We start from the raw sequence: 18,774 nt of genomic DNA on the forward strand, positions 1-18,774 counted from the left end.
GCAAGGTACCAAACCTTCTGAGGGAGAAAACCAAAGCTAACTCCGGCCTCTTCATTGTCCCTTGTTTCTGATGTGTATGTCTGGTCCCCTCTATGCAAAAGGCAAAACGGGCTGCGCATATAGGTGGTACTCCCGTACTGTGGGCAGGGTGCTGGGCACATTTAAGTGGTTTGTTTTGGGGTAGAGCTGGGGGTGGCACTCAGGGCCTTGGGCACACTAGGCACACTCTCTGCCCCTAAGCCACACCTCCAACCTCCATTTAAGTTTCATTTACCTCATTTCACAGGTAAGACAACTGAGGCCTATAGGCATAGCCCTTCCCTGTCTGGTGATTCCTGGACTGCAGTCTGGGGCCCAGCCTCTCAAGGCCATGTGGTAGGTTGGCTGTGATCCGGCAGAGTGCAGGCCTGTACAGCCTCCCCAGCCAGGTGCTTAGTAAGATTGCCCAAACCTCTCATTTTCCCTTAGTTGTTTTGCCAGCCTGGCTTCCCGAGCCTGGGCCCTTGTTAGGTGTGCCCTTGTTATGTGTGCCTGGTTCCCACTGGCTGCTTTTAGAGTTGGGCTCGACTGAAGGGCGGGGCCTCGGTGCCAGGGCCACACCCCCCATGCCTGCTCTTGGCCAGGCTCGGGTACAGCAGCTGTTGTGTTCCCACCTTCACCCGCTGCCTCGGGGTGCCCTGGCAATGCCAGTCCCCGGGGCACTGCGCTCCCTGCACCCGTCACTGTGGGAGGAGAGAACCCCACTGGGAAGAAACACGGCACGCCTGGCCAAATTAGAACGCAGGGCAACTCAAACGCATGCCAAGCCTAAGTGCGCTCCACACGCTGCTGGGGTACACCTACCCTAGGGATGACCCGTCGCTTCCCTGAGGGCAGCCCCCTGTGTGTCTGGGGTTTTTGGTTCTTGTTTGAGTTTGTTCTACTTTTTTGAATCTGGCAGCCCTGGCTGGATGGGATCCCTGTGCTGTGTAAAAACAAAAAAAAAACAAAAACAAAAAAACAAAAACAAAAAAACAAAAAAAAAACAAGACCCCAAGAAAGGACATAAAGTTTGTGGAAGAACTGGCAAGGGACTGACAGGGCCTCTTGGGGCTCACTGCTGTCTGCATGGATAATAAAACCTTAGTGGCTTCCTCAGAGTGCCTCGAAGACACATAGAAATCATTCATTTAATATATGTTATATATGTGTGTGTGTATTTAAATTATATAATACATATTGTGCAAACAAAAACCGACCACATAGTATAGTATCGATGGACTTGTGCAGGAGTCACTCACACTGATTCTGAAGTAAGCCCTTGGGTGTGCAAAGGGACCCTATCAGGATGGACAAATGAAGACCACCGGTAAAGGAAAGGAGAATTCCAGAGTCTTGGGTACCACTAAAGCTGGCAAGCCATAGCAAGGGACAGGGGCTGGAATTAAGGCCTTTTATGGTCTGGCCTCCCACCTGGAGTGAGGCCTGGGCCAGGACCAATCAGGTTTTTGGAGGGACATGGCAGCAGCCTGCACTGGAGTCCACCAGTGTAAGACAGAACAGGCAAGCGTCTCCCCCCACTGGGGTCTTTCGGGGAAGAGCCTGTCTGAGGGGGTGAGGTGGAGCACAGATCTGTGCCACCTGAAGGAGGCTGACACAGGGAAAGCTGAATGGCAGGAGGCAGGGAAGAGCCTGATGGTTTGCAGTGGAGAGTGGGACTGGGCAGGGACAGTTCTTCTTCTTGGTTCTTCTCCTGCCCCCAAGATGAGGACTCACTCTGTTTTAGAGGGTGGGGGAGGTAAAGAAAACTATATAACCCAGGCTGGCCTGGGACTCGTTATTAGCCCAGGCTGGCCCTGAACCTGCAGCAGTCCTGCTTTAGTCTCTTAGGCTGGTGTTAAACAAGTGTGCTACCATACCCGGTAACTTCATTCTTGATGTGACTTCCTAAGAGTGGTCATCACGAAGGCCCACACCACCTGCTACTAGTATGCCCCCCTCCCCTCTTATGTCTCCTGTCCCCATGAGGGCGCAGTGCTGTTCCGGCACTCCTGGCAGTTTGAGGTTTATTGGTCTTAAAGGAACACACCAAGGCCTGCAGGACAACAGTGGGAAATGATACTCCCTGACATTCTCATCTTCCAAGCCTCATCTGTTACCCGGGTTACCTTCCTTCTTAAGACACAAGGGTCTCAGGGTGCACACACAGGACTGAACAGAGATGCAATCATGTCCTACTCCCATGGTACCCCCATTCTTGGGGCTATGCCTGTAAATGCTGGGTTCTCTGTGGGGTGCAGAGCGTGGGGGGGCATAGGCTCTGCAGGATATAACTGTGCCCTTCATTACTAGTTCTCCAGTGTGGCACTGTTCTATTTCTGACTCACCACCAGAGTCGCGCCTGAGGCGTGGTCTTTCAGAGCACCTTCACCTCTTGGAGCCTCAGTGGCCGGATGTGTGTGTGGTGGGGATCCTGTTGGTACCAGGCTCAGGTTTGGGGGAATCTATGAGAAATCAGGCACAGAGCTTCCCCAGGCACGGGGTCGCTCATGGTAAGAATGTTGACTCCTGAGTCTGTAAGCATCAGGAGGACACCGAGTGGCCACAGAGTATGGGCAGCTCAGGGGTGTGGCAGGTGTGGTCCGGGCCCCACTTGGGAAAAGGTCCTGTGTGCACAGCTCACAGGAGTCACCCGAGCTCTTCCGGGCGCCCCCACCTCTGACCAACTGTTCTTGTCCCCTAGTGCTCCTGCGGGAGGAAGTGGTCCAGCTTCAGGAGGAAGTGCACCTTCTCCGGCAGATGAAGGAGATGCTGGCCAAGGATCTGGAGGAGTCACAGGGCGGCAAGTGCTCCGAGGTCCTCTCAGCCACAGAGCTTCGGGTGCAGCTGGTGCAGAAGGAGCAGGAACTGGCCCGAGCCAAAGAAGCCTTGCAAGGTGAGTGACAGGCGACAGGGGACAGACTTGGACAGCTCCTGCCTGGACCCTCCAGCCATTCTGAGCTTCCTGGAGTTGGCCCCTACCTACTACATCTGTCTCAGGGTGGCCTTTGCTCTGAGGATTGAATAGTGAGTGGACTTTTAAAATGTTTTATTTGAAGCCAGGAGGTAGCTGCACACGCCTTTAATCCCAGCGCTTAGGAGGCAGAGGCAGGTGGGTCTCTGTGAGTTAGAGGTCAGCCTGCTCTACAGAGTGAGCTCCAGGATGACCAGGGCTATTACACAGAGAAACCCTGTCTTGAAAAAAATAACAGCAACAACAACAAATTTATTTGAAGTTTTTCATTAGTACATGTTTTACATAATAATGGGCTTATTAGGACATTTTCAAACATGTGTATAGTGTGTTTTAATCATGTTTGTCGCCCTCTCTTGTCCCTCCTACTCCCAGAGACCCCTTCCTTTTCCCAGCCAGTTCCCGTCTGTGCCCCCCCCCACTGAGTCCCATTAGGGCTGCTTATGGGGAGGATGGGTGAAGGTCTATTTCCAGGAACTTGGGTACCTTGACAGTGGTTTCACCACTAAAGCAAATGGTTCTTATACCTTCAGCAACTATTAACTGCCCACAGATTCCCAGGAGGGTGGGGCCCAGAAGCCACCTTTGATAAACCAGGACACTGACCTACCGCTGAATCTCTACTACATTCTTGGGAACCTGTAGCACCTCCCTGAGCATGTCCTGGGCTCTGCTGGAGAAATGCCCCACATGTCACTCCTGTTCCCCACGGTGGTCTCTGAGAAGGGTGTGAGTTTACTCTCGCCACTCAGGCCAGTGTAGTTTCCCTATGAGATGTAGCATCACACAGCCCTGGCATTGGGGAGACCCTTGAAGCTATGCAGGTGTGTAGGAAATCTCTTGAGTTAGACCACAGTTCCTGAGCTACCAGCCGGCCAGAGATTGTAGACCAGTGGGCCTCAAGTGCAACTCAATTCCCTGAAACAGTTCTCAGCTCCTTTATCTTCTGCAAGGCTACTTGCCCATGCTCTGGGCTTCAGGGAAGGTTCCCCAGAAAGTTCTTTGAGTAAGGTAGGAAGCCTGTCTAAGATGCAGCTGCCACAGGGCTCTGAGAAATTAGTTCCACAATGTCTCCAGAGAACAGCGTTGGGGGGGGGGTGCCGCTGACTCTGAAAAAGTGCATTCAGCCCTTTGACATTTGTGACAGATGTCATCTGCAAAAGTTCACACTGGAGAACTGTGCAGGCCAGTTATCAAACATAAGCAATTGCAAAGACAAGTCTCATGTCTTAAGTCAGTTTATGATTTTGTGCTGTCCCTGAGGGCTGTGGGTTGAACACACCTGCCAGACATCTAGAACAATTTCGTTCCTGAAGCCATACCTGGCTTGTCACTTGAACCACCAAGATCGGTCAAGTTCTTCCTTTGAGCAGTCCTGGGTGAGCATCTCAGGTGGGGGAGGGGAGTGTTTGAGCCTCCTGGTCCACGAGACACCTTGCAAGGGGCCACAGTGGTGGGTCACGGGTTGCCTCGGCAGCAGCCTGGTCGCACTTTGCTGTAGGGTGAGGAGTCTGGGGTGTGAACCTGCCTTGCTGTCTAGCTTTGTCCTAGGGGCGGTTCTCACAGCATGAAGGAAGAAGGATTTTGTTGACTAGTGAGCCACCTGCATCCCAACAGCTTTCCCTGACCCTAGCTTTGGTATGCAGGACTGAGTGAGCAGGTGGTTATGTGATACTTGACGTCCCCAAGGATGTGCAAGGAGCCATTGGGAGGATGAATGTGTGTAGCTTTCAAGGCACGTGGGACACTCTTTGGTGGGGATCTTATTTCAACTATGTCTTAGTTGGGGTTTCTATTGCTAGGAAGAGACACCACAACCATGGCAAGTCTTATAAAGGGAAATATTTAATTGGGGCTGGCTGACAGTTCAGAGTTTTAGTGCATTATTGGCATGGTGGGAAGCATGGCCACACAGAAGGCAGGCATGGTGCTGAGAGTTCTGCATCCAGATCTGCAGGCAGCAGGAAGAGAGGGAGCCACTGGCCTTGGGTTGAGCATTTGAAACCTCAAAGCCCACCCCCCAGTGATGTACTTCCTCCAACAAGGCCACGCCTCCTGATAGTGCCACTCCCTATGGGTTATGGGGTCATTTTTGTTTGTACCACCACAGTCAGGGTTGATGGTGTGGGTATTATGACCCAGCTAGTGTGTGATGTCTGCATGCCTGGGAAGCCATTTTCTAAGTGTACCTGCATTTTCTTTATGAACCCGCCCTGAGGTCCATTCCTACCTGGGTAGCTGCCCTTTACTTGGCCAAGGACCTCATAATATCCCTCCTGGCTTCACTGTGGAGTCCCATAACCTGGAGTCTCTCAGGGTACGTGCTTCGTAACCCAGGTCCTTGGTCTCAGTGAGCTAAACACTCCTGTGCCGCATGGGTGCTCCCTTGGGAGACCTTCAGACTCTGCCTCTTGCACCTTTCCCAGAGTTTATCCCAGGGACAGAGGACCTTTCCTCCCCTGTCCTTGGCCAGAGGCAGAATTCTCAGCTGTATTTGCCCTTCAGAACCTGGAAGAAGGCAATTAATGGGCCAGGAGGCATGCACAGGACCCAAACTTTTGTACCCCACTGCTCCCAACTCCTGGGGCACCCACTCCACCCTAACCCCAGCCAAGGGCAAGAGTTCAGGGTTGCACAAGAGTGAGAATTAAAAGGAGTGATGTCTGTATCGAGGAACCCAGCTCCTTGGAGCCCACAGCATGCAGATCGAGCATCCGACACCCCGGCATGCTAGGGCCATGTTCTAAAATGTTACCTGGATAGTATGGAATCTGCGTGCATTGGGTGTTTTTCTGTTCATGTGCCCTGTGGGTAAAGGTTACCTCACACGTGAGCCATAGCTAGAGCTTACCAAGAAAAGCTAATAATAGAACAGAGCAGTTGGGACTACCTACTCAGTCATTAAGGGGCCAGGGAGATAGTTGAGATGCAAGCACTCGACCTGCATTCAATTCTTAGCACTCACATTCAAAAGCAAGGCGTGGCGGTGTGCACCTGTAAGTCCAGCTCTGGGGAGGCAGAGAAAACAGGATCCCGCAGGCTTGCTGGCCATCCAGCCTAGCGGAGTCGGTGAGCTCCAGGCTCCGTGGGAGACTTGTCTCAAAGAGTCAGGTGGAGAGTGATTGAGGGTGACAGCTGGCACTGACCTCTGGCTTCCACCCATATATACGTGCAGGAAATTATGTAAGACTTATGAACGACTTCTAGAACTTTCTATGGAGTATTTTCATTGGCCACAAATAGTGCGCAGACGTGGATAGTGGAGGTGTCTTTCCCTGAATTGGGGTTATAACATGCCTTACTTACTTTCTCATTGCTGTATAAGCCACCATGACCAGAGCACATTGTAGAAGAAAGGGTTATCGGGGACCTACAGTTTCGGTGGACGATCGTGGGGAGCGGGGTGTCATGGCAGCAGGCAGGCAGGCATGGTTCAGGAGCTGGAGCTGAGAGCTTATGTGTTGAGACAGCAACCACGAGCAGAGAGAGCTAACTGGGAGTGGTGTGGACTTTTGAAACCGAGACGCCTGCCCCGGGGACACACCTCTGTTGTGTGATGTTTTACTCTTTGAGGGGGCCACCACCCAGCTCACAAATAAATCACACATGGAGGCTTACTCTTAGTTATGAGTGCCCGGCCTTAGCTTGGCCTGTTTCTTGCCCGCTTTTCTTAAATTAAATGGTCTTCCTTTTGCCACTGGGCCTTTTCCTCTTCTATTCCTGTACACTTACGTTGTTTCTTACTCCATCGCTGGCTGGCTGACTGGGTGGTTGGCCCCTGACATCCTCCTCCCCTTGTTCTCTTGTCGCCTTTTCCCCTCCATTCTCCTTCTGTTTATCCTCTCTGCCTCGCTATTGGCCGTTCAGCTCTTTATTAGACCATCAGGTGTTTTACACAGGCCCAGTAACACAGCCTCACAGAGTTAAACAAATGCAGCATAAACAAAAGTCACACACCTCAAAATAATACTCCCCAACACATCTCCAACAAGACCACACCTCCTAATCCTTCCTAGTTCTACCAACTGGGAACCAAGTATTCCAATATGAAGGTTGTTCTCATTCAAACCGCCACATAAGACTTCCTACCTATCTGCCCGAGGGCCCCTGATGGTGGCCAGCCAAAAGGACTCTGTGTTAGCTTCCTGTGAAGACACTGGGTGACCCTCAGGGATGTCAAGTAACTTGACCAAGGTCCCAGAGCCCAACAGGACAGAGGCCCTTTCTCTTGCATTAACATGCCTTGTCCTTCCTCTGCCCATGTCCGCTGTGGAGTCAGCTTGAGACAGAAGATCGAGACCACTTTTACTCAGCCATGGGAGTCAGATTTAAATTGAACTTGTATCCCAGCTGTCTCTATCCCTTATTGTTTTTAATACCACACTTTCCTTTATAGCCCAGGCTAGCCTTGCACTCACTCTGTAGCCTAGGCTGGCTGTTAAGTCTCTGTGGCCCATCTGTCTCAGCCTCCCAAGAGCTGGGATTGCAAATGTGAGTCACCACATCTGGCTCTACCTCTTACTAATTTTGACCTTGTCTAACATTCCCAGCCTGCCTGAAACTGCATTCCTTTGAGGTAATGGTAGCACCCACGGTCCTTACCTTCAGGGCCAATGAGAGTGGCTGCCTCTCAGGCCGAGAGGGTTGAATGACATACACGATTACTGGCTCACTGCTTACTGCGGTTTATACAGAAGCCCAGTGATTGGCAGAGGGCAGGGCAAGACCTACGTCCTCAGATCTGCTCAGAGCTACCGCCTGTCTGGCTTCTAAGCCAAAGGCACCCCAGAGCCCATGCACTCAAAGCAACAGTGTCCCCGAAAAGCTAGTGTCTGGACACCCCCAGCCACCCAGAGCATTCCACCTGGAATCCTGCAGTGTCTTAAAAAGCTGACTTCCCGCATCAGCCCCTGCACCGGACGCACTAATTGCAGACAGATGTGGCAGGTGGAGGTTGGGCGTGCAGAGGGATTTATGCTGCGCTGTAACGAGGAGAGTGAGCAGACGTGTGCCTGCGGAGCAGGCAGCAGATGGCAGTGACACTTGTTAACAGACAGTGGCCCCGGGGAGAAGCAATGCCCCAAAGACTTCCGCCCTGGCAGAGTCCACGCTCCACCATCTTGCAGTATAGAAGAGACCTGGAGTTTGCAGCTTGGGTGTGGAATCCAGGCAGGCACTGGATCAGTGGTCGTCAGTGCTGACATCAGACTGGGAAGGGAATCAAGTGTGAGAAGCCAGGGGCTTGGAAGATGCTTCTGCTGTCCTGGGGGTGGGCAGGGAAATGTCCATATTTGGTCTCCTCGTGAATTTAATGAGCAAGAAGCATGGTATTGGGGGTGTATCTAAACTCACCCCCAGCTGCCCCCCATGACCCCCATTGTGCTCTCTGGGAGCTTGCAGGACCATCTGGTGTCTGATAATTTCCCAGGATTCCATTTCCCCGCCGTCCTTGTAAATCGCGGCAGTCATGAAAATTGCTTTCTTTCATTTTTGTTTTAAATCTCTTAACGGTGTGTTGAACATGCTGAGCAATTTCCAACAACAATAAATACGATTCGAGGACATAATTTTTAATGACTGCATAATGTTCCACCAAATGGAGGTTCCATTATTTATTCAGCCATTTTCCTGTCGTCGGACATCTGAGCTGCTTCCCATGTTTTCTCCTCTCTTCTTTTGGCCACTATTACGTGACAGAGATCTGGCTTGAAAATCTGTCTTTTCCTTTTGTTATTTTCTTCATTGCATCTGTGTGTGTGTGTGTGTGCGCACACGCACTCACATGAGAGACTCATGTTCGTGAACATATGCACATTTGCCAGGGTGTTTGTGTGGACAGCTTGCAAGAATCATTTCTCTCCTCCCACTATGTGGGTCATCGGGATTGGCAGCAGGTGCCTTTACCCCTGAACCATCTCATCAGCCCTGCTGTTTGTTTGTTGAGAAAGGGTCTTATATATTCCAGGCTGGCCTCAAAATTGCTATAGCATAGGGGGGCTGACCTTGAACTCCTGATCCTCCTCCCTCTGAGTCCTGAGTGCTGGGACTATAATCTGCTACACCTTGTTTGTGTGGTGCAGGGGACCAAACCCAGGGCTTAGTGCTTTGTGCATGCTAGGCAAGCAGTCTACCAACTGAGCCACACTCCTAGCCTCTTGATTCATTCATTCATTCACTTATTTATTTATTTTGTTTGTTTATCCATTTATTTATTAAATTTATTTTATGTATGTATGTGCTTGTATACATAAGTGTAGTTACCTGTGGGGGCCAGAAGAGGGCGTTGGATCCTTGGAGCTGGAGTTAAAGTGGTTGTGAGCTACCTGGTGTGAGTGCTGGGATCTTAACCTGGGTCCTCTGCAAGAACAGTGAGCATATCGCCTGTGAGACATCTCTCCATCTCCAGTTTGTTTCTTAAATACTTCTCAAACTTTTCTCAAACCTACAAGCGGTTTCTGTGGTTTGAAATATCACTGTTTACCATTCTCAACACTGATGAAATGTCTGAATGCTCACTAGTTTATTCTAAAACAACAGCAATGAATCTGATACATGTTAACACCACTTACATTGATTTTTTTTTGCTTTGTTTGTTTTTGTTATTATTGTTTGTTTTTAAACAGGGTTTCTTTGTATAACAGCTGCCCTGGAACTTTGTAGTTTATAGACCACTCAGGGATCCACGTGCTAGGATCCTCTGCCTCCCAAGTGCTAGGATTAAAGGCATGGACCACCACTGCTGGCTAGCCTTGACTGATTTTTTTTTTTAAGTGAGGAGTCAACTATTCCCACTGGAAAGGGTTTGAATGGAGTACAACATTGTTTGTGATGTTTTGTGTTACTTGTTTTTTGAGGCAAGGTCTCTCCATAGCCCTTGGAGCTTACTATGTAGACCAGGCTGGTCTCAAACACACAGAAATCCTCCTGCCTCTGCCTCTGCCTCTTGAGTGCTGGGAATTAAATGTATACAGTACCTTGTCCAGCTTTGGTTCTTTTGATTTATTTATTTACTTGGGTTTTGTTTTGCTTTCGTTTGGTTTTTGTGTTGTTTTGTTTTGTTTTTGAGACAAAGTCCAGCTGTGTAGTTCAGGCTAGCTGTCTCAAACTCTCAGCAATATGCCTGCTTCTACCTTCCAGGTGTTGGGATTTCAGGTATGAACTGGCGTGCTTGGCTTTACCTCTGTTTCTGAACAAATCCTCTGCCTGCATCATAGCAGAGTGAGGTCCTCAGGGTTCCTGCAGTATCGTGGTTGAAAGCTGACCTCACACATGAGGAGTGGAAAATAGAGGAGTATATCAATTACCCTAATTATGTAACCATGACTACACCTTGTCAGCAGGAAAGCTCATGAGTGGTAGCTAGATTGTTTCCTGAAGAATTCATTGCAATTTCATGTAGTCTGGCCTGGCTTCAAACTCCCTATGTAGTCAAGGCTAACCTTGAACTTCTGTTCCCTCTGCCTCTACCTCCCAAGTGTTAGGACTATAGGCACGCACCACCACACCATACGGATGGTCCAGATGTTGGGTATTCCATTATCCATTGTCAAATAGTCAATGTTTTAAGGTCACCAGCATTTTCTCCCAAAAATTCCACTTAGTATAGAAAACCAGCTTTACCAGATGAATTCTTACTACTCTAAAAAACATTATTATTGTTAACCAGACATAGTGGCCCATGCCTTTAATCCCAACACTCCAGAAGCAAAGGCAGGTGGATCACCATGAGTTCAAGGTCAGCCTGGTCTACAGAGTGAGTTTCAGGACAGCCAGGGCTATGTAGAGAGGCCCTGTTAGGATCAGGGAAATGTGCCCATTTGGTCCCTGGGAAGCTGAGGTGGGAGCTGCCACTGAGTCCTTTGAAATGATAAATGGTCCAGGTCTGTTTAGCACTGGGATGGCCTGTGTTCTGTCCTCCTTGTTTTTTCTGCCTAAGCCCCTCCTGCTCACAGCTGCTGTCTTCTAAATGGGCATGAGCGAGCTAGGTGGTTTGGGAGCCAACCCCTGTCCCCAGAGTTGTCTCTCTATTTTGAAGACATTTAGCAGAGACTTCCTTACTAGATGTCACAGCAGGAAAGAAAGGGAGCCCCAGTGAACGGGGAAAGGAAGGTATGGATTACTGTGTCCTGCTGGAACCCTGGAGGCACCAGGCTTGTTGAGTCACCCCCAGTGTTTGCTCTAGAAGGTGTCCCTGGTAATAAACACTGGTCTAGACTAGTCTGTCCACCTCTCTCACCCAGTCCCTTCCCTGTGCAGTTCAGTGAGCACATGACAGTCCCTTAAATGCTTGCAGCCCCAGCTGCAGCCCAAGGTACATCGTAGGAGCAAGCAAGAGCCACTGACCTTGAGACCCTTGATCCTGACTTCTGACTCATCCCTCTCTACTCCTTCCCCGGGTGGGGAGTGAAGCTGTGTAGACGTGGACAGAGCCTGCTGTGAGACTCGCCAGGCTCTCAGCCAAGAGGCCGGGCCCAAGACAGCAGTTAAACTGTCTCCCCAGGTGGGATCTCCAGACATCATTGCCATGCAGGGTCAGGACATGGCCCTGCAACTGTGTCAGAAGAGTGAAAGCTATGCTGGCCTCTGTCCCAGAAGAGGCACTGAAGCCTGATCCCAGGAAGTCATAGGCTGAGCTGGCCTCTGAGGTGGTCACGTTTAGCTGACCCAAGAACTGGTCCAAGGTGACCATGGGCACAGATCAAGTGTGACAGGGTCTTCTCAGCCATGCTTGCTCCACCGGAGGGATGCTTCCCTGGCCTCAGACGAGGCCCTGGGGTAGGGTGAGACCACTGTTCCAGCGATGGCCAGTCAGTAATGCCGTTAAGGACCATGAGGGCACAAGGTGGGCATATGTGGCAAGTTGTAAGAGTCTCACTCAGGTTAGAGAACAAGCCCTGTTCCCCGCATGTCACACAGCCTCATCTACACATCTCCCTCATTTCCCACGGTGTAGGTGGAGTGAGCCTGACCATGGCTAGGGAAACTGAGGCTCCAAGAGAATCATACCGCATGGAAGTCCCAACATCTGATACAGGTCCCTTTTAGTGAGATCCTTTAAGTCAGTTTTGAGAGAGAGAGAGAGATTCTGTGTATTTGTGTAGGTATGCATGCCACAGCACATCTGTGGAGGTCAGAGAACAACTTGGTGGAGTCTCTTTTCTCCTCCTATCCTGTGGGTCTAGGGGCTGAAACTTGATCTGTCACGTTGGCAGCAAGAGCCTTCACACCCTAAGACATGTCTTATCAAGAAGCCCACTCTTTCAATGAGTACTTATTGACATTCTACTACTTTCCAAGCATCATTCTGGGGACTGAGGGCATCTCCGTAAGTAAAATCAACAAAGACCTGGTGCCTACAGTGTTTAGGTTGTAGCAGTCTGTGACAGTCATTACTGCTGTGTAACAAATGGTCCTGAGCCTCAGTAGGGTAAAGCACACACCATTTTCCTTACACTGTCTCCCTCGTCTTGCATGCCAGGCATTTGGAGGCTGTAATCCAGCTATGCAGGAGGTTGAGGCAGGAGTGCAAATTCAAGGCTAACCCAGGCAACTTATTGAGCCTCTGTCTCAAAATGAAAAGTAAAAAGAGGGCAGGAATTATAATCCAGTAGCGGAGCACATGCCCAGTGTATGTGAAATCCTAGATGTAAGCTTCAGTACTGCAAAAACAAATGGGTAGGGGTGTGTGTGTGTGTGTGTGTGTGTGTGTGTGTGTGTGTGTGTGTGCGTGCATGCATGCATGCATGCATGTATGTGTGCCTGTCTCTGAGCAGTTAGTGGGAACGCCCACAGCTGTTGTTTGTGGGGGTGTCAAATTGCTTTTAAATGATGACTCTCAGGGTCAGACTCTCAGATGGGTCTGAGGCAGTGGGGACAACTGAGTTGACAGTCGGGTGTAGAGACCACATCCGGGCATACAGCATGGCCAGACTCCTAACCTGGAAACTGGAAAGGTGGCCATATTCATTCAGGGCCCTTGTCATCATGCCTCACCTCCTAGTTCCTACCAGCAGCAAGCTGCAGAGCAAACCCCTGCGTTGAGGGCCAGCCAGAGCCTGTGGCAAGGCCAAACACAGCCTTCTGCTGCAGTGGACATGGCGGAGGGTAGAACCACACATCTTGCCTGCTGTAGCGCCACTGCCCTCATCCCAGCAAGTGAAGACCCAGGAGGCAGGCCCAAGAGCCTGCACGGCAGAACTCCGCCTGCTGGCTTCCTTTGGCAACCCCTGGAGGTCTGAGCATGAGATTCCAAGGAAAGGAAGAGTGCTTAGTCAGAGCCCTGGACTCAGACACTGGGCCACACCCAGCCTCCAGGCTCCAGGAAGAGCTGAGCAGGTACAGCTCTGGATCAGATGTGCTCAGCTGCCCTGCAGACAGGCCTGGCTAGATGATGCCAGATGAGTGGTGGTAGCCGTCTGTTGCCGGGAACTCTCTGCTGCCCTGTGCCTCACCCTTGACAGAGCACTGGGCAGACTCTCAGAAATGGGTCCTGACCCAGAGCCTGTTGCTACCCTGGGAGGGAGTGTTGACTCTGTGACACCTGTGATCCGGCCTTCAGGAGACCGGCTGTTTCTCGTCCTTTGGTTTGCGTCTCCTCTCCTGTCCCTGCCACTCAGAAGTGAGCAAGGTTGGAGGGGAAGAATAACACAAGCAGGATGTGGGCAGGTTCCCCAGGCTAGCCCAAAAGTGAGGCTCAGGAAAAGGGTGGGAAGGGAGTAAGGGCTCAGCCCTCACAGATACCTGCCCACAGATCTCTGCTTCAGATTCCAGAAGGTTCTTGGGCCTGAGTGATGTTCCTGGGCTCTGGCTTTCTGGTTCAGTGACCTGTGAGCACTGGCCTTTGTGACCCCATTGCGTGGCCGCCTGAATGGCCTGTGGAATGTGACTTCCATGCTAGCCTGTGCTGCCCTGCCTCTTGGGGGGATTTATTTTCACCTGCCTTCAGTGCAGAGTAGGCTGCAGTGACCCTGGTGGCGCCCAGGGGACAGGTCAGCCAGATGGCTCTGTTCAGCTGCCAAATCCTGGCAGGTTCCTGGGAAATGCCCTCTGGGGACCTGACTTAGAGGTTATGATCTTGCATGCCAAATAGGCCAGTTCCACCTTGCCCTGCAGTGCCAGGCCTGATGCCAGGCCTGACGGCCTCCCCACTGAGCAGGGCTCAGTAGTGGCTTCACATTTGATACCATTAGCATCTCAAGGGCGCAGTTTCTGTTTCAGGCAAAGACTGCTTCCTCCAGGAAGTCCTCCTGCTCCTAGCTGTGCCCTCTACAGCTGATGACCTCTCTCTGCCCTTGGGCACATGATCTGCCACAGGGTGTCATAAGATCTTCATAGTTCACCGCCCTTGGATGGGCTGAGGTCTGGGTACGTAACTTTCAGAGGCCTTGAAAAGCAACTGGGTTATCCTAAATGTCATAGCTTGACTGGTATAGCAGTGAGGAGGAGGAGGATCTCATGTGTGATTGTGGGACGGGCATAACCTGCCCCTTCCATACATGGTCAGCTCTTTGTCAGGGAGTGCTAGTATCCATGTCCCCAGTGAAGCCACTTGAGGCAACTGCCTTTGAGGAATTTCTCTTCATCTAGTAGGATGTATTTTTGGACTGTTCTACAAGGTCAGATAGACCAGCAAATATAGCAACTGTTTATTAAACGTCGCCTATTGTGACCTTATCATGATGCTTTTGCTTTCTCAGGGCAGACTGTAAATCACTTAGGGTACTTATTTAGCATGCAGGAAGTCCCGGGGTCCACCCCAACACCGCATATGGTATGGTGGCACACGCCCATAGTATCAGTACTTTGGACCATTAGATGTTCATCCCCCAGCTACATAGCAAGTTTGAGACCAGCCTGGGATGTGTGAGACATTGTTCCTTAAAAATAAACTAAGACGGGCTGATTGCAATGGCTGAAGGGGTAAAGGAGCTTGCTGCCAAGCCTGACCCACCTAAGTGTGGTCTTCAGGACCAATTTGGTAGGAGAGAACCAACCCCTGCAAGTTATTTTCCGACATCCATGCCTGTGCTGTGGCGTATGTCATGCCTATGCAAACACACATATGTAACATGACGTTGTTGAGACAGGCTTTCTCCATGTATCCATGGCTGTCTAGGAACTCACTCTGTAACTAGACTGGCCTCAAACTCAGAAATCTGTTTGCCTCTACCTCCCAAGTGCTGGAATTAAAGGCGTGTGCCACTACCTCCCAGCTAGCATGACATGGCTTTAAAGAACGGACACAGTTTGTCTTGGACACGGGGAGAGTTTTGCAAGACGAGAACTGTTGGATGCTGTGCTGGAATGGCAGGAACAGTCTAGGTCCATGGACAGCATTGCTAGCCCCAGAGTGAGGCTGCCGGTGGGAGACAGTTGTCCGGGAGGCAGGAAGGGGAAGCCATCAGCAGATGTGGAGACTGGATGCATGCACAGGTCATCAGGAGGTAGCCAGGGGTTCCGTTTGCTCCCCCCCCCCGAATAATGTTTCTTCGTGTGCCCTGACTGGAGTTCTGAAGGACCCCCCTTCTTCTGCTCCCCCTTGTTCCCACACGCTGAGGCTTCCCACTCGAGCTCAGCACTGTGATTTACAAAGGCACAAAAGGCCACTCTACTCTTTAGGACCTGAGAAAGCCTGTCTTTACCATGACAGGGAGGCACAGGCTTCTCAGAAATTGTCCTCATACCCCGGTAGACTGGCCAGTGCAGAGGTGTCGAGAGGAGCCACTAAACCATGGGTCACATCCTCAGTGACGCCAAAGGGGGCAGAGCTCCCTCCTGCAGGAAGCCAAGGGACCTGGAGCAGTTGGAGAAGGCTGGTGTCTCCCAGGTGCAACTTTCCCTGGAAACCTCAGCAATCCCATGTGACTCCCTGGTGGCCATATATCCGGGCAACCATGGCGCCTCATCCCCACAGCCCTTGGCTCTCTCTGTGTAGCATGTATTGGGGGGGGGCTCAAGCTGTGGGATGGGCATGGTAGACTCTCCTGAGGAATGGGATCTGACAGGTCCAGGGAGGCTTCTGGGAGAAAGTGACAGGGCCCACCTCATTGAGGAGCAGGCAGGACTTGCTCTCAGCTCCGAATGCTCAGCAGTGTCCTTATTTATACTGTTTCTGAAGTCGATTTTTAGATTGTCTACACAGCAAGGACCTCAGCCCACAAAGGAAAGGTCAGTCACCCACCTGTGTCTTAGAACAATCGTGGGATACTGACTGAACTTCCTACCGGTCCATATGGTTTCTTCGTACAAACCCGAAAAGGCCCATTATAGACAGAGAAGAAAGCACGACTCCCCGCGTTGAACACAATCCTGCTGGTGCGTAGCTGTCCACAGGCAGTGGTACCTGCATGTGACCCAGCTCCGAAGGAGGTGCAGCTAAGCCCTAAACATGCCAATCACAGCACCAGCTGCATCTCAGCTCACCGGCTACCAGGCACTTTGGGGTAGTGCACACGCTGGGCAGCCGTCCAGACCAGCGCTAGGTACGATTCATGACCGTCTCTACTGCTTGTGGTTGGTGTAAGGGAGACTCTTAGGATGAGCCCAGGTCCGGTGGTACAGGACTGTAATCCCAGCTACTCAGAAGGCTGAGGCTGAAGGATAGCAAGTTCAAGACCTGTCTGGGATAAGAGAATTCCAGGCCACTCTGGACAATGTAGTGAGACCTCATCTCAGAATAAAAAGCAAAAAGAGGCCTGAGGCTGTAGCTTGGCGGTAGAACATGTGTCTATCATGCTCAAAGGTCCTAGGTTCAGTCCCCGATACTGACCAAAGCATTAGGCTTGACAAGGTGTAGTAGCCAGAATGCAGAGTCACCCATGAGCTGGGCATGGTGTGACCTCCACAGTGCAGAACCTTAGAAGTGAAGTACCTTGTCACGGGCTTATCCTGACCACTCAGCTGCGGCCTCCCTGGAGCTGTCCCTGGTGTGAGGTGAGCATTCATTAAACTCCTACTGTGTGCCAGGCTCAGTGATGTACATGTGATCGTCACAGTAGGCCTGCAGGATGGATTATATTATTACCTCTGCTCCACAGTGGCCTAACTGTGGCTCCAGGGAGGAAGGAGCGTATACCAGAAACGCCATTGGCAGGTGGAAGACCTACAGGCCCCAGGCTGCCTTGTATCCTGCTTTGAAGACCAAACCCCTGCCCCTGCACAAGTGAACTTTCTCTGAGCCCTTCAAAATCAGACTTTGAGTGGAGGAGGCAGGCTTGAGGCTGGCAAAGATGGTGACCCGTGACTGGCGGCAGGTGGCATCAGGGAGACTGAGGCACAAGGCCAGTCTTCCCGTGGTGTGAGAGGTACCGGTGTCAGCTAAGGACACAGACCTCCCAGTGCTGACACGGGTGGCCTCCGCTTGGGACACCACGGATGGACTCAAGCCCTGAGCCAGTCGCCCGATCATCAAAGCAAAAGGCCAGAAATCTGCTTTGGTTTCCTGAAGGCAGCAGGGAGCCATCTCTTCCAGAAACGGGGAGAACGTGCTGCAAGCTCTCTCTCGAGAGATCCACAAGCTCCTTCCCCCGTGCCCGGTCCCAGAGGCTGTCATGAGCACTCTCCGCCTGCAACATTTGTCAGTCAGCAGAGGGAGGCTGTGCACACCACCCACCCCTGCTTGTCTCTCATTCAGTACCTTCAGGGTACGCCCTGGACGTGAATCCAGGACTAGAGCCTTGACCCAAGGTGTGGCAATTGGATTTGACCCCAGGGCTGAAGCCTTACTTGGTCCAAAGCTTAGAAATTAGACTCTGTGAATAAAAGGGTTTGATGACAATGTGAGAACAACCGTTGCGACACACTCTCCCCTCAGATTGGCAGACGCTGAGACCGATGTCAGCAGCTGTGCCCTGTCGGGGAGCCTTCAGGGATCTCACACTTGCTTAGTCTAGAGGTTGGTGGAGGTGCAGAGTGACGTGACCCTGTGGAGGGGAATCTCTGTGTCCTGCAAGATGACCAACGAATTCAGTGATTTTTTTTTTCCTGTGGGTAAATAAATCGTCAAATAGGAAGCAAGCGACCGGATGCTGGTGGCAGGATGCACTCGAAGGCGAGGAGGAGGAGGAGGAGGCAGGCAGGCTTAGACATTCACACGGCGGTTTCGCCAGTGCCGTGGAAGTTGTAATTATGGAATCCTCGCCTCCACCATGCCCGGTGCACGGTGAGCAAGTGAGGGCATTGTAGAGGTGCCTGAGCTAGGCCTGGGTCCCGTGTGTCACATGTCTGTGTGTCAGCGTCACGTTCTCCTCTGTGGGGAGTGGATGAAGTCTTGAGTGAATGTGTGTTGTTGACTCGCACCTCCTCTTGATTCAACTGTGTTTAATAAATAGTGCTGAGTTTCCAGACTACTGGCGTGTCTCCACCAGAGCACGCGGTCCACCCTCTGCCGGCTCCTCTGTGCGTGTATCTGTAGTGCCGTCATCACCCCTGTCAGGTCACATTATACTCCCACTATGGGACGCACAGGGCCTCAAGGGTGTGGATAACCCTGTCATTGCTATTCTCGTGGCCCTTTAGGAACAGGGATCTCAATTCACTATGTGAACAGAGGGTCCCACTGTTTGTTAATGGTCACCTTCCTTGCATGTACCCCAAGCATCATTAGTGCTCAGTCCGCAGCCAGAACCTGCCGTTTAATCAGACGGGCAATTGCGAGCCTTCTGTCAGGTGTCAGGGCATAGATTGCCTGTCGCTCACTCCAGAAATAGGGATTGGCATCTGCCACCAGCCAGGCCAGAGTGGGTGACTGGGGATGCTGGATCACGGTGAGCACAGGGTGTTCT

At 51.4% G+C, this 18,774-nt stretch overlaps 1 protein-coding gene across 6 annotated transcripts in view; it reads left to right on the forward strand.

The window, feature by feature from the left end:
* Kazn (kazrin, periplakin interacting protein) overlaps positions 1–18,774 on the forward strand; it is a 981,286-nt gene that overhangs the window by 876,746 nt on the left and 85,766 nt on the right. For all 6 annotated transcript variants that reach the window (XM_040757474.1, XM_005081094.4, XM_040757478.1 and 3 more), the window contains one exon: positions 2,723–2,914. In XM_040757474.1, coding sequence (XP_040613408.1) covers positions 2,723–2,914 — 192 coding nt within the window. The remainder of the gene's footprint in view (positions 1–2,722; positions 2,915–18,774) is intronic.

This window comes from Mesocricetus auratus, unplaced genomic scaffold, assembly GCF_017639785.1.
Source record: "Mesocricetus auratus isolate SY011 unplaced genomic scaffold, BCM_Maur_2.0 Super-Scaffold_100014, whole genome shotgun sequence".
NCBI classification, from domain to species: Eukaryota; Metazoa; Chordata; class Mammalia; order Rodentia; family Cricetidae; genus Mesocricetus; species Mesocricetus auratus.